The sequence below is a fragment of the Geotrypetes seraphini genome, chromosome 4 (assembly GCF_902459505.1).
Source record: "Geotrypetes seraphini chromosome 4, aGeoSer1.1, whole genome shotgun sequence".
Lineage (NCBI taxonomy): Eukaryota > Metazoa > Chordata > Amphibia > Gymnophiona > Dermophiidae > Geotrypetes > Geotrypetes seraphini.
The window spans coordinates 194,906,325-194,922,307 of NC_047087.1; the positions used below are offsets into that span (position 1 = coordinate 194,906,325).

The 15,983-nt window shown below is 43.2% G+C and overlaps 1 protein-coding gene across 7 annotated transcripts in view; it reads left to right on the forward strand.

Annotated features, from left to right (window-relative positions):
* The window catches only part of LOC117360112 (PH and SEC7 domain-containing protein 1-like), a 350,510-nt gene that overhangs the window by 112,625 nt on the left and 221,902 nt on the right, over window positions 1-15,983 (forward strand). For all 7 annotated transcript variants that reach the window (XR_004539359.1, XM_033943787.1, XM_033943791.1 and 4 more), the window contains 4 exons: window positions 2,388-2,468; window positions 8,032-8,144; window positions 9,961-10,019; window positions 12,540-12,629. Coding sequence is in view for 6 of the 7 variants with exons in the window: in XM_033943787.1 (XP_033799678.1) it covers window positions 2,388-2,468; window positions 8,032-8,144; window positions 9,961-10,019; window positions 12,540-12,629 (343 nt within the window). In the remaining variant the exon portion in view is untranslated. The remainder of the gene's footprint in view (window positions 1-2,387; window positions 2,469-8,031; window positions 8,145-9,960; window positions 10,020-12,539; window positions 12,630-15,983) is intronic.

A 15,983-nucleotide genomic window follows, 5' to 3' on the forward strand; every position in this document is an offset into this window, starting at 1 on the left:
TGAGAGCCATTTTTATGGATTACAATTTTGTATCGACTTTTAATAAAGATTCCTGCACCTTGTACATTCCGCTCTGCAGTTTTTTCCTTGTTATTGAAGAGCATTGAAACATCTGTATTTCAAAAGCATATGCATTGCTTTGGTTGCAAGAAGGCCCCACACAGAAAGTGGTGCAAGCATAGGTGTTGGAAAAGGGGGAGCAACAGGTGCCATGGCAGCCACAAAATTTTCCTTACCTTTCCTCTGGCTCACTGGTAGAGCCGCTGCCTCTGCATCCAGAGGTTGTGAAATCAAATCCCAGTGCTGCTGCTTGTGACCCTGGGCAAGTCACTTAATCCTCCAGTGCCCACCACTTTGAATGTCATCTTTGAAATGCCAAAGCAACAAAAAGGTGGTATTCAAGTCCCCATTCCCTTACGTTTCTTCTCCCCCCCCCTATCTCTTAATCCTCCTCTTTTGGTCTTATAGTTTATAATTTATTAAAATTTGCTATATTGTCTGTACTACTATCAGATCCAGTTGGTTTATAACCTAAAAACAAAAATAAGAGAAAGAAAAAGAACTACGACTTTGACAGGAAACAGATCAGCAGTCATTCCAGAACACACAAAACCCAGTAGAACAATGCAGGAGATAGAGGGTATGAAGGAGGGAAAAGGGAGATGGGGAGAGAATGTAAGGGGATGGGGGAGAAAAATGGGTCTTCAGCATCTGTCATCTATCTCCCCTGCAAGCTGTTCAGTTCCTTAACTCCCTTGACAAGGCAAAAGCATTGTAGCTAGATGGTATGAGACCTTGAACATATGTGCAGACTCAAAACATGCCAGCTAACCCCCCCCCCGAAACAGGAAGTTCAGAGGGGGCAGGAACTGACAGGCCATGAACCAGTGCAGATGTTTGGGGTTCTGTGCCAGCTGTGATGCTTGTGGGAGGAGGAAACGAGGAAGAGAAATGATTGACACCACAAGGAGTTGGGGGTTGAGAAGTAGGGAAGAAGAGAGATGCTGGATGCTATGGGGAATGACTAGGGCAGTGTTTTGCAAGCTTTGTCAAGCTGTGGCACACTAAACATAGTGGCCGCGACTCGAGGTATCTGGAAGTGTGTGGACGTCGAAGCGGTAACGTCACATGCATGTGTAACGTCATCACGTCAACATCCGTGCATGTGCGAAGTCCCTCCAGACAGGCCCTGAGCTGCCAGTGGGGGGGTGCTGGAAGGGAAGAAACGCAGAGAGAAGGAGAGGCGCTGGTGCTGGCTGACTGCCTACAGGATGTGCCTCTCGCCGCAAGAGGCACATCCTGTAAGGCACATCCTGTAGGCAGTCAGCCTGGGAACTACAACTACAAACAACTACAAACTATTCAAAACACAGCTCTGAGACTTGTCTACTCATTGAAGAAACATGACCACATTACAGAGGCATACATCGATTCACATTGGCTTCCAATCCAGGAAAGAATACAATTTAAATTCTATTGTATACTATTTAAAACTATAAATGGAGACAGCCCAATCTACCTAAACAACCGCTTCATCCAAACTACCTCTACCAGGCATAGAAAAACACACACCCCATTCACATACCCCCCAATCAAAGAAGTAAACTATATGACGGCCTACTAGCCACTCAAGCTGCAAAACTAGATAACCAAATCTCCAACCCAAGACTACAAGATGTTCAGAAAGGAAATAAAAACTATACTCTTCAAGAAATCCCTGAATAAAGCTTAAAACCACAAATACCTTCCTTCTTACCATCCTCTCCCTAACCCCTGATCCTACCTGACCCACTCTTGGAAATGATCTATAACTCTTTTTGTAATCCGCATTGAACCGCAAGGTAATGGTGGAATAGAAATCTGTAATGTAATGGCAGGGAAGGAATGGGAAGGATGCAGTCTAAATGCACAAGAGATTGCCAAGGAAGGAGAGGGAGATGAGAGGCCTAGAGGTGGAGCTTGGCGAAAAAGGCATTCCACTACCCCTGAGTGCAAGGATGTGTGGATGTACAGGCATTCTTTCCATAGACAGTTTTCATGGTGACAATTGTACATTCATGTTGAAGAAAAGTCGAAACTGTGCAATTAAAGTATACAATTTGTCTTCTGTATTCATACATAGAGTGCCAACATCACACAGGATCTTTGAAGGCAACCCTCGTATGAATCAATGCATGACAGTGTTTCATAATTTAAAAAGTCTTCTGAGTAGTTTACTCAACCACAACATTACAGGCTGATAAACAAAGAGAGATGTCTTCTGATTAGCTGAGTGCAGTTAATCTTTCCTTGTGCCTCTGTCTCTTCTGTTTATATGTTATTCTGTCCACACAAAAGCGTAATTCAGCCTTTTAACCATTTCTGTCTCTGTGCGTTTTGTCTTACAGGAATGAATTCAGCAAGATGGTGGCTGAAGAATATTTGAAGTTTTTTGTGTTCTCTGGAATGAGTCTGGATCAAGCCCTTAGGTTAGTGCTGACTCCACAGTCTTCTTGGAGTATGCTGTTACAAAGAGGCAGGAGCACCATGAGTATGGCAGCTATGTAGCAATCGGCTTAGCAGTTAAAGGGAGTCATTTAAAAAGGTACTTCAAAATGTAGAGCATTTTATGCACAAATAGGCTCTTTCAAAAATTGCCTGATATGAAGAAGTAACAACTAGTGCAAAGAAGTCACAGTGTCTACTTTTCACCCAAAATACACATAAGTGTTTCTGTAGACAGAGAAGAGGTGGAGTGGGGTTGGCAATTAAGCATGACATTTTATAAAATAGGTGGAAAACATAAAAATATTTGTTATAATTTGAAGACATTTATGCAAAATTATCTCACAATAAACCAGAGACTTCAAAATATTGTCATAATAATTTAAAATATTTATTTTACTGTCATTATCGCTCTCTGCAATGCACTGGGTATTTTTTTCATGTCACCACAAAATAATTTTAAAAAGTCAATTTTATTTGAAAAGTTCCTCCAGTTTCAAAGAATACCCATAGGAAAAAGAAGACGTGGAGGGGCATAATCAAAAAAACCGTCTAAGTCCCTTTTTGGCCTAAGGCCTTAAACGTTGAAAGCAGAAGCAGGGAAAATGTCCATAACCAAAAAAAACCGTCCTTTTTTTGATAATGGCCTGCCTCTGTATTCAGCTGTTTAAACGCCCAGACCACCATTACGTCTGCACTTATCCCCCCATGACGTCTACACTTATACAATGAAAAACAATCCTAAATACTGCAACTAACTAGCAGTGCACTTTAGTGTTAATAGCCCTGAAGATTGAAAGGGCTATGGCCTCAGAATCGGAGCCTACGTATCGCAATAGCAGTCACAGGTTAAGACTAGTCTGCGTAGTATACTCGCTCCTGCTCCAATCATCGGCCAACACCAATGCAAAATTTTTTTAAAGAATTTTCAAAAGCATATAAATCTACCACCCCATATGTTTATATGAAGTAAGTGCAAGCCATAATGTAAAGAAACAAAGACCAAAAAAGCAACTTAGCTTTATAGCTGATTTGTCTTTACAGGAAGTAACGGTCACTAGTGTTCGTATGCCGACGCGGCCAGCGTTTCGCGGAGTTTTATTGTTTTAAGTCATCCGCTGCGTCAGGGCCACTAGGACATTCAAAAGGTCAAGGCTTCAATTACTGCAGTAATTGACCTTTTGAATGTCCTAGTGGCCCTGATGCAGCGGATGACTTAAAACAATAAAACTCCGCGAAACGCTGGCCGCGTCGGCATACGAACACTAGTGACCGTTACTTCCTGTAAAGACAAATCAGCTATAAAGCTAAGTTGCTTTTTTGGTCTTTGTTTCTTTACATTATGGCTTGCACTTACTTCATATAAACATATGGGGTGGTAGATTTATATGCTTTTGAAAATTCTTTAAAAAAATTTTGCATTGGTGTTGGCCGATGATTGGAGCAGGAGCGAGTATACTACGCAGACTAGTCTTAACCTGTGACTGCTATTGCGATACGTAGGCTCCGATTCTGAGGCCATAGCCCTTTCAATCTTCAGGGCTATTAACACTAAAGTGCACTGCTAGTTAGTTGCAGTATTTAGGATTGTTTTTCATTGTATAAGTGTAGACGTCATGGGGGGATAAGTGCAGACGTAATGGTGGTCTGGGCGTTTAAACAGCTGAATACAGAGGCAGGCCATTATCAAAAAAAGGACGGTTTTTTTTGGTTATGGACATTTTCCCTGCTTCTGCTTTCAACGTTTAAGGCCTTAGGCCAAAAAGGGACTTAGACGGTTTTTTTGATTATGCCCCTCCACGTCTTCTTTTTCCTATGGGTATTCTTTGAAACTGGAGGAACTTTTCAAATAAAATTGACTTTTTAAAATTATTTTGTGGTGACATGAAAAAAATACCCAGTGCATTGCAGAGAGCGATAATGACAGTAAAATAAATATTTTAAATTATTATGACAATATTTTGAAGTCTCTGGTTTATTGTGAGATAATTTTGCATAAATGTCTTCAAATTATAACAAATATTTTTATGTTTTCCACCTATTTTATAAAATGTCATGCTTAATTGCCAACCCCACTCCACCTCTTCTCTGTCTACAGAAACACTTATGTGTATTTTGGGTGAAAAGTAGACACTGTGACTTCTTTGCACTAGTTGTTACTTCTTCATATCAGGCAATTTTTGAAAGAGCCTATTTGTGCATAAAATGCTCTACATTTTGAAGTACCTTTTTAAATGACTCCCTTTAACTGCTAAGCCGATTGCTACATAGCTGCCATACTCATGGTGCTCCTGCCTCTTTGTAACAGCATACTCCAAGGTCTACACTTATACCCCATAATGAACCAAAAAAACGCCTAAGCCCCAAACGTTCAACACAAGGGCTTTTAGGTGAAGGAGGAGCCAATCCTTCGCCTAAAAGCTGGATTCTGTAACCGGTGTCTGTCAAAAACAACACCGGTTACAGAATCCCCCCCACACACACCTTAAAGCGATCCGGGCAGGAGGGAGACCAAGCCCTCCTGGCCCGTGGCACCCCAAACCACCGACTATGTTCAGGGCAAGAGGGAGCCCAAGCCCTCTTGCCGCGCTGACTCCCTGACAGCATCGGGGCAAGAGGGAGCCCAAGCCCTCTTGCCCCGCGGCAACCCAACTGCCCGACTACGTTCGGGACAAGAGGGAGCCCAAGCCCTGCGGCACCCCGACTGCTCGGCTACGTTCGGGGCAAGAGGGAGCCCAAGCCCTCTTGCCCCAGTGATCGTCAACACCCCCCCATTACATTTGGGCCAGGAGGGAGCCCAAGCCCTCCTGGCCTCTCGCCCTCCACCCCCTACAATATCGGGCAGGAAGGAGCCCAACCCCTCCTTCCCAGGCGGACCCCCTACCCCCCACTACAATACGGGCAAGAGGGATCCCAGGCCCTCCTGCCTTCGACACAACCCCCCTGCTGACCCCACGACCCCTCCCAATCCCACCCCCATACCTGGTAAATGTTGGCCGGATGGACGAGTGCCAAGCCCGCCTGTCCGGCAGGCCAGCCGGCTGCAGAATGGGGCCGGATTGGCCCAGGTGTCTGAAACCACACCCACAGGTGGGGCCTAAGGCGCCTGGGCCAACCAGAATATTGATATGAGAGCTACTCTTCTGGTTACCTTAGATTCAGAATAGGAAAAGACAAACCCCTCCTTTTACAAAGCCACATTAGTCTTTTTTTATCTTCGGCTGTGGCAATATTATGCAGCTTTGTAAAAGGAGCCCAAAGATAATGAAACAATATTTCCTTAAAAAAAACCCAAAACAACAGTTTTTGTGGTCAAAAAATTCTTGTTTTACCAGATGTCTCCAGGACAACACAATTATGAGGAAGCATTTTTAAAATTATAAATCCCATGTTTTGGCTTTGGGAGCATCCTTTTTCTTTGTCGATTGTAAGATTACTTATGATGAGAAAAAAGTTTTTCTGTGATCCTCCTCAGAATGTGGTAAAAGTAATTTGAATAATTTCCTAAAACAAAAGTCCATAAGCTATTATAAAGATGGACTTCAGGAAATCTACTATTTATTCCTAGGATAAGCAGCATAAAATTTGTTTTACTTCTTGGGATCTTGCCAGGTATTGGTGACCTGGGTTGGCCTCTGTTGGAAACAGGATACTGGGCTTGATGGACCTTTGGTCTGCCCCAGTATGGCAACTCTTACCCCATCTTCTATTAAACTGTGCTAGCAGTTTCTAGAGCGGGGAGCTGCACTGAATGGCCCGCGCTGCTCCCAACGCTCATAGGAACTCTATGAGCGTCGGGAGCAGCGCGGGCCATTCAGCCTGGCTCCTCACACTAGAAACTGCTAGCGCAGTTTAATAGAAGAGGCCCTTAATGTTCTTAGTATACTGTATATAGTTTTCAGAAAAGCATAGAACCAAATGCACAAATACAGGCAGTCCCTGGGTTAAGAACGAGTTCTGATTTTTTAAACCGTTCTTAAGTTGAATTTGTATGTAACTCGGATCCTGTACAGTACACAGTCTATAAAAACATTAAACATTAAAGAAACAGTCCTCAAAATAAAGTACTGTAGTTTAAAGATAGGCGGTTTACACTTACTTTTGTTCTTCATCCATCCCACTGTTCCCTCTCCACCACCACATCCAACATTTCTCCCTCGCATCTCTCTCTTCCCCATGCATCTGTACCTCATGCCTCTCCCACCACCATGTCCAGTATTTTTTTCCCCTCCCTATGCCCAACAATTCACCTCTTTCTTCATTTCCCCATGTGCACTGTCTCTCTTTCCCTCTCATTCATACACCATGCCCAACAATTCTTCCTTTCTATTCCCTGCCCCACCTCAGCACCTCTTTCCCGCACTCCCTCCAGTGTTCCATCCTATCTCTCAAGTTCATACTCTCTCCCTCCTTTCTTTCTTCCTTCCTTTGTCTGAAGTTTGTGCTCCCTCTCTTCCTTCTGTATCCCAATGCATCCCTGCTTCTCCCTTCCTATGTCTGTATGCCCCTTCTTCTTCCCTTCCTGTCCAAACATGGCCCTCCTCCTCCCTTCCGTGTCCCAATACACCTCTTGTCTTCTTTCCCTCCGTTCTGCGCCCCAAATTCGTGCCTCCCACGGATGTGTACCTCCTCTGGCCGGCTCCCTCTTCCCATCACAGTTCTCTTTGCAAAGCTGTGGCTGCAGTTCCTGCACGCAGCTGACCTGACAGCCTGATCCTACGTGCCTCCCTCGGGTGTTTGCTTCTCTGGCAGGCTCTCTTGTCCTTGTGGCACTTCTCTTTTGCGAAGCCTTGGCCGCTGGTTTCTGCAAGTGGCTCGCAGATGTCCTGGAAGCTTTCTCTCTGACTTGAGGGAAGGCTTCCGGGTCAGCTGTGAGCCTCGTGCTGGAACCAGTGGCCGCAGCTTCATGAAGAGAAGGGCCATTGGGAGGAGAGAGCCGGCCAGAGGAGGTAAATACCTGTGGGAGGCACTAAGGGTCAGGCTGCCGGGTCAGCTGCTTTGCAAAAAGAACTGGGATGGGAGGAGGGAGCCGACCAGAGGAGGTAAACTCCCATGGGAGGCATGAATTTGGGACGCAGAATGGAGGGAAAGATGATGAGGGGCTCGTTGGGACATGAATGGAAGGAGGAGGGTCATGTTTGGACAGGAAGGGAGGAAGAAGGGGCGCATTGGCACTTGGAGAGGCAAGATCCCGGTTCGTAAGTACAAGTTTGATCTAAGTTGTGTGTTCTTAAACCGGGGACTGCCTGTAACACAATAGCGATATATTTTGTGAATTTTAATTTAAAAAAGTTGTATGGGAGGCTTAAGAACTACAGTATTTGTGATAACAACCTGACTTTCAGATGTCTTAAATAAAGCAAAGGCTTCAGCAGCAGACGTGAAAAGAGTTGCTGAGGCGGGATTTGTATTTACCAACGTCTCTTACAATTGGGCTGGTTAGTCGCTAGTTATTAGTGTTCATCTGGGTCAAGGGATCACTGAGGTACTCCAACCTGCACTTCTCTTTCACTCCAAGATGACCAACTTGCCTGTCTTTCTATCCAGGACATTCCTGCGGGAACTGGCTCTCATGGGAGAAACTCAGGAGCGTGAGCGGGTGCTGGCTCACTTCTCCCAGCGCTATCACCAATGCAACAGCAACACCATCTCTTCTGAGGGTGAGGACCTTACTTTCTGCATGAGTAGAACACATAGTTGAATATTGATGTGACTGTTGACTTAAGTATATACATGTAAGAAGTCACAGGGTGGACAATAGCAAGGGCCAGTTAAGTGCAGATAAACTCATCGACTACTAGACCATAATGCTAACTTCCTCACCAAAGCGTGTATAGTTAGAGAATCTCAGATGATTATATGTACCATATTTGATCAGTGTATCTCAGAGGTTTTTATGTACTTTAGGAAGGTTTCTCAATGTGCAGTACGTGTACCCCAGGGGGTACGCGGGCTTCTCATTAGGGGTACATGGGCTGACCGCCACCTGTCCGCCACCGCTGCTCACTGCCCTCCGCCCGTCTGCTCCATTTAATTCCCCCTCCCCCACTTCTGCTGCAACTACAAAAGGGCCAGGAGCGTGCAGTTATTGTACGCCGCTGGCCCATAAGCCTTCCCCACGAAGTCCAGGCCAGCCAAGCAGCTACGTTTCATGTCTCCCTGCCCCAAGCATATCTATATATTATACTTCCCTTGGTTTATGTTATCTGGTTCTTTTTATACTTTCATTTATATTTTATATATTTTCAACTGATGTCTCCTTTAAACTTTACTTCTTTACTTAACGATTTTGCGTCGATTATGTATCTACGTTCCTCCTGTCGTCACATTTCACCCTGAGCATTCACGTGGCTACGTTTCCCCTTTTTCAAGCCCTTCTGTAAAGTGCGCGGTTTCACTTTGCTTCTGCATTGCTCGGAGCGTTTACACACCACTGTCCGGTAAGATTCCTCCCTTTTTTTCTCTCATCATTTAATGCCTTTCAAGACTTTTACATCATGTTTTAGTAAGTTTTTATTATAATCCCCCTTGTTGCTGCTGTTTTAGTGGCCTCAAACTTTAGCGGATTGACTGATTCGTTTGCATGGTACCGGCTTCCCTTTGATTTTTCTCGCGCTATCTGGGCTCCCCTGTCTATACTTTTTCAGCTTAAGTGCACAGTGAAGCAGCTTCAACATGTATGTACGTTTTTTAGGACATATCTCAGTCTCACTTCATTTTGGTTTTGTCTAATATTTTGTATTTCTCCAGCTTTGTTGACACCAGTGCAAGCGCTCCTCTCTATATGCTGCCTTTACACGCATTTTAAACCATGTCTCCTGAAAATTTAGGTTCTTGTAACTACGTTTCTTCTTTCGTTTCCCAGCTTGGATGACACCAGTGCAAGCACTCCTCTCCATAAGCTGTCTATGCACATATTTCAAACCATGTCTCCTCAAATTTTGGTTTCTTTTTTCTTTTCCTGTCTCTCTGACATACTGCATTTTCGATGCTTGACTAATACTCGTTCTCCACCTTTCCTCCTTTTTTTTTTTGTAAGGACACAATATGAATCCAATATGTATGCATGTTCCTCCTGCTTGCAGGCCCACACTCCAAAATGGCAGGTCTTTCCCTTTTTGGTGCATGCCAATGACTGAAATCCCAGAATATATGCTTGTTCCAACTCCCCAAAACTAGGTGGTTCCTTATATCATTGCACCTTACAGGCTTCAGGTGCATAATTTTACCTGCTTACCTGGCAAGCACATTTTATAAATTCACCAATTTATAAAACACTGTTTTATCCATGGAAATGCTTCTGAAAATTGCTCTCTGGAATTTCTTGACATGAGGTTACTTTACATGTTAGGCTTATATACTTCCTTTTTCCCAAAATACAGACCCTTAATGGTTCAATAATAAATAGCAATACCATCAAAACAGTTTATAATATAATGTAAAACTAAATTGCCTTGTCTTGAATTTATCCTGTAGATGAAGTCCACACTTTGACCTGTGCTTTGATGCTCCTGAATACGGATCTTCATGGACATGTAAGTACTGCATAATGAGGGCGCCTTTTAGTAAAATGCATTAGATTTTGTAGTCACCGTGGATTAATGCAGAAAATCAACATGTGCAAAGCTAGTGTTGTAAGTATTGGGAGCGTGCCCAGCATAATCCAGTGCAGTTTGTGCATTAAAATTTGCACACAGATATCAGGTAAGGAGTCCCAAGCTAACTTTATGTTAGGACTCCCTCACAGAGTTATTAAAGGCCAGATTCTATATAGTGCATGTGGAAATCTTTGCGCATTGTTGAAATGCACGCACAACTTAATTGTTTAGCAAGCCAGTCAGCACTGACAATTGGCAATTAGCAAGTAATTGACACTAATTAGAATTTACCCACACAACTTTCTAAGCATATTCTATAAAGTGGTACATATACAGTAAATTCTAATGTGTGGATCTCAAAAGGGGTGTGGTCAGGGAAGGAACATGTATGGGTCATGGGCATTCCTAAAAGGCGCGCTGTTATAGGATATGCCTGATCTTCGCACAAATTAGGTGTAGGTATTTTGCCTAAATGTTAGTCACGTGCTTGAGTACGCTGCGTCTATCATTGTAGGTGTTTTATAGAATCTCCCTAAGTACCATCCTTTTCAGCACTGAATTTTTAGGCATCATATATAGAATATGGCCCTAAGTGCATCTGTGCTAACTGCAACAGTGATAGCACACATTAAGTTGTCCTGTGCTAACGCAGTATGTAGATAGCTGCAAAAATTAGCACTTGTTAACTGTTATGCAAGTGCAAAAAACAGGTATCATGATCTTGTGCTGTTTCTGCACGCTAAGTCATATATTAACTGCTTAATGCATAGACAAAAAGAAAGGGATCAAAAGGGTGCAATCAGTGGTATAATGTGGGGGGGCAGTCTGCTCAGGTGTCATCTTGGTGGCACCCCTGTCCTCCTCTCTGCCCCCACTGCTCCTTCCTCCCCCCAAGTACCCTGTGCGCGTGCCGCTTCCCTTCCTCCGTACCTCTTTTAACACTCCCGGTGCAAGCATCACCCCCAACCTGCTGCTCACGCCAGCATCGGCTCTTCTGATGTCACTTCCTGGCCCAGGTTGGGGTTGCTGCTCATGCCGGGAACGTTGAAGAGTACAGGGGAGAAGAGAAGGGGTAGGTGCTCGTGGCAGGAGGGAGGCAGAGAAGAGGGTGGGGGAGAGGCCCCAGGTGCCTCTCACCCTCGCTATGCCACTGGGTGCAATGTCCACAGAACAAACACCAAACGGCCTGCAGATTGGGGACCAAGATGTCTCAGACCAGTGATGTGCCAGAGATTCAATTAGAGGGGAGGTGGCTGAGGCCAAATTGGGTGAGCACAAATTTTTGTCCCCCCCTTCCCCCCCAACTCCCATCTCAATCTGTAAACACCTGAACTGGTAGGGATCCCCAGCCCTACCAACTGGAGGTCCTCCTTCTGCGGCCAAAAACTACCAACACTCACAGTCAGTAGCACTTTCTATGGGCCGCCACCACTCCAACCCCTTCAGTTTTCATGTATGTGTGGAAGGAGGGCTAGTACAGCAGCAGTCTATGGAAAGTGCTGCTGACTGTGAGCATTGAGAGTTTCTGGCTGCAAAAGGAGGACCTCTTCATCTGTCAGGTCTTATGGATCACCACCAGCCACAGCAATAAATAGTGCCATAATTTTGAAAGGGCCTGAGCCCTAAGTGTGTGTGTTAGGGTCCCCGCATGGCTATGCCACTGGCTCAGATCTCTCAATAAAAACCTAGGTGGTGCTAGGACAGTCCAGGGATGGAGTTGAGGAGGAGCTGGCATTTACATGAGCATGGGCCATATTCAGCGCCAGTGCCTGCATAGCTAAATGATCAAATTTGACTGTACAAAAGGCTATCTTGTCTTAACTATGCAGGTGCTGGCACTGAATATTGGCCAGCACATGCATAACCTCCAGGTTGCTGATCCAACTTCCTACCCCCTTCCAGTACCTTTTGGTTTCTTTTTTGATCCCCTCCCCTGACTTTCTGATCTGATCCTGATCCTGATTCCCCCATCCCCCGGGATCCCCAGCCATCCCTGTCACTTACCTGGAAATGATCCTTGGTAGTGCATTTTATTTATAACACTTGATTTTTGTTTTGCTTTGCTTTTATTTATTGTACTTTATCTTCCACATTTTGTAGCAAAAAAAAATGCAGAAAAGTGGATTACAGATAAAGTGCATAATTCTAATAACAATAAAATTACACAAAAACCGTACAGTGAAAAAATTCAAAAATCTCCAACATCACAGAATCACAACCATTAAAATGAAATCTTCACTATAGACTAGAAGTGTTCCAGGGATCATCAGCCACCATCTCTCAGCATCTCTGCAACCTTTGCTGTAGCTACTCAGGAACCTGGAAACTCACATACAGACGCATTAATATACAAGCATGCAAGCATGTGGGCAGAGTTCAAATGTAGTCCTCATACATTATTGCAAAATTTGAGGTGTCTCAGCTACTGAATTCATGTATCCTTCTTTCCCCTCCTAGAACATTGGAAAGCGAATGTCTTGTCTTGAGTTCATTGGAAACCTGGAAGGACTGAATGGTGGGAAGGATTTCCCTAGAGAGCTGCTCAAGGTAATTAGAAGTAGTTGCTTGTAAGCAAGGGAACCCAGGAGCTCAGAACTGAAATATAGCAATATTTTGTTCACCGCTGGATGAACTAAGGTTTTTATATTTATTTTATTTTCCATTTTCAGGATTTCTTTAGATAAGGTTGCTCAGTCTAACTACCAAGCAGTAAGCAGTTTCCTTTAAAACTGCTTCTTATGATCTCATAATGGATATAAATGGTCTGACATTATTGCTTATTTCTGAGTTGGTTCCCATATACACTTCTTCCTTCGTATTCACAGTTTCTGCACTCGCAGTTTTGCTTATTCGTGATTTTTTTGCATGCTGACTCTGCCTACATCATGAGTAAAGTTCCTCTTCCTTTACTGTACCAATAAAAAAAAGTTTAGCGCTTACCAACATTCACTCTGAAAATTGCTGCTTCCTCCCACAAAATTGCTGCTTCAAATTTTTCACCCTCAAAATCGCTGCTTCCAAGCTCCCCAGTGTTCACAGAGAAAAATGTTGCTTCTTGGCGTCTATAGAGAGAAATGCTGCTTCCCAGCATGCATGGAGAAAATCGCTGGGAATCGCTGCTTACCTGCTATCAGCCTGAAAATCGCTGGGAATCGATGCTTGAGAAACCAGTATTGAACTTTTTTTTTACCCTGTTGATTATTACTTTACACTACTTTATTGTTATGCAATAAATATTGTTATTCCCCCCAAATTGCGAATTTCAATAGTAATAATAGTGACTGTTTCCAAAAAATGCGAATAACAGTTGAAAAGTTATTCGCGGTTTCAATAGTAAAAACTCTGGCTGTTATTAAAAAAAACGCGAATAACATATAAAAAGTTTATTTGTGGTTTTTCCATATTCGTGGCTATGTTTTGCCCGCATCCACCGTGAATACGGAGGGAGAAGTGTACTCAAAGATGTCATCAACGGGTGACTGTACCTTTATAGATGACTGTTGTTCAGACTGTTGAATAGTGATTTAGCATCTCGCTAAGATTGTGAACTGCTCTGCTCTCCCTATCCCCGACCCTGATGAAATTATGAAACGCGTCGGTGGGGATTGAGACAGACCCAGTTTTACAAAGCTAAGTATTGCCTTTGCAGTAACTCATAAAAAATGATAATTATATAATTTATTGAAGCACTTGCACTTTACAAGCATTATGAAATGTTATAAAATGACATATCCACACATTACTATGTTCCTATGAGGACGGCTACCACACGAACATCAGGTGTGGCATTCTGAGGAACTTGTGTGTTAAATTTCTCCAAATCAGGTGGTAACTTGATATTTATTGGGATTTCAGCATTGTTACTTTGGTGCACTTTTAGATTTTGAGCCGTATAAAAATAAACATACTGCAAAGCAAAATTACAGAAACGCACAGCATAAAAGTACAGTACATGATATAACAACACAATTTGTGAGAGCAAGAGCAAGCTAGTTAAACATCATGTCAAAAAGCACTAGCAATCCATCATTTTAGTAAGTTTTTGTTTTTGTTTAAAATATTTTTAAAAAACCTCTCTTAGTCTGTGATGCTCAGATGGTTTCCTTCCTTATCTCAGGCTGTGACCCTGGTGCAACACACTAGCTCCTGCCATTGTTGCCATGAAAATTTTGGCCCTCTAGGTAGACACAGATCTTGCATAGAATATGTCATAAATTTTGAGTTTCTAGCAAATGGATGGCATTATTTTGGGAGGCACTTCTATAATTTAAATAAGAGTTATATCAGAGCAATCAAATAAGGCAATACAAAACAACTCTGCTTATTTTGTGACTCACACTAGAGAATCTTCAGATTGGAAGGGTGTATATTCTCTTACCCCTCCTAACTCTCTTCACAGTAAATAGTAGAACGTTTATAGATCCTCAGAAGTTCCACCTAGCACTCATACAAATTCATTGTGTCGGGCTTTATATACTACTTCCTCACCGGATCTTCCATACTTTGCTATTAAATTTATAAATACTTTTTTCTACCTTAGCGTATAAATAGTTTAAATACTTAGCTTAAAACTTGTGGTCATGCTTTCAGGGATTTATACCACCAACATGTTTCACCCGAAGGGGGTTTTATCAAGGCATCATATCCCTAATAGAATCAAAACAAACATTTTAATACTCACATATCTAAACTATGTTACTATAAACGTTGTACTATTTACTGTGAAGAGAGTCAGGAGGGGTAAGAGAATATACACCCTTCCAATCTGAAGTTTGGGCTATACTCTTACAGAAAATTTAACTTGAACTATTGTGCTGTTTGGTCAATTGATCACACTAGAGAAATTTGTCCCCGTCCTCACAGGAACTCAATTTCCCAGTTCCATCCCCGCGAGTTTTGTCCCTGTCCCTGTCCTGTAAGCTCTGCCTTAACCACACAAGCCTCGAACACTTATGATTTTAAAGTGTTTGAGGCTTGTGCAGATGAGGACGGAGCTTAGGCATTGGTGGAATGAGGCATTATGACGTCACAGTCTGAGCTCTAGAATGTCGCTACTTAGGATTTTAAAGTGTTTGAGGCTTGTGCAGATGAGGACAGAACTTGCAGGAAAGGGGCAGGGACAGGCAAAGAACTTGCGGGGATGGGACGGGAAAATGAGTTCCTACGAGGACGGGGAAAAATTTGTCCCGTTGTCATTCGCTAACTAACACCACACTGCCTTAAAGTACAAAAAGAAAACGGGGAAAAGAGGCCCCAGATTTCAAATTTTCATTAGCCCAAGGAACAACTCTATTTAAATAAACAGCATTTTACAGATATTTCATTGCTATGTTTTCCTGTTTCTGATACTCAAAACATTTCTTATCAAGCAGCATCAAAATCACTTAGGGCTCATTTCAGTATGGTGTGCTAACAGTTAGGGAAAGGGATTTGTATACCACCTTTTTGTAGTTTTTATAATCACACTCAAAGTGGTTTGCATACAGGTACTTCAAGCATTTTCCCTATCTGTCCCAGTGGGCTCACAATCTATCTAATGTACCTGGGGCAGTAGAGGATTAAGTGACTTGCCCAGGATCACAAGGAGCAGCACAGGATTTTAACCCACAATCTCAAGGTGCTGAGGCTGTAGCTCTAACCACTACACCACATAATCCATTGCTAAAAATGCTAAAAGGCCCTTAGCATAAAGTAAGTTCCTCAGCATTTAGGCCCAGATTCTGTATAGGATGCCTGGGAAGGGCCTAAACTCACCCAAAATAAACCCGATTCTCTAACCAATGTCCATGAGTATAGCGGCCACAGCTGCCAGTCCCCCCCCCAAACGATTATGGCAGGAGAGAGCCCAACCCCTCCTGCCTGAAGACCCCCCTCCCCACGTAGATCACGGCAGGAGGTAAC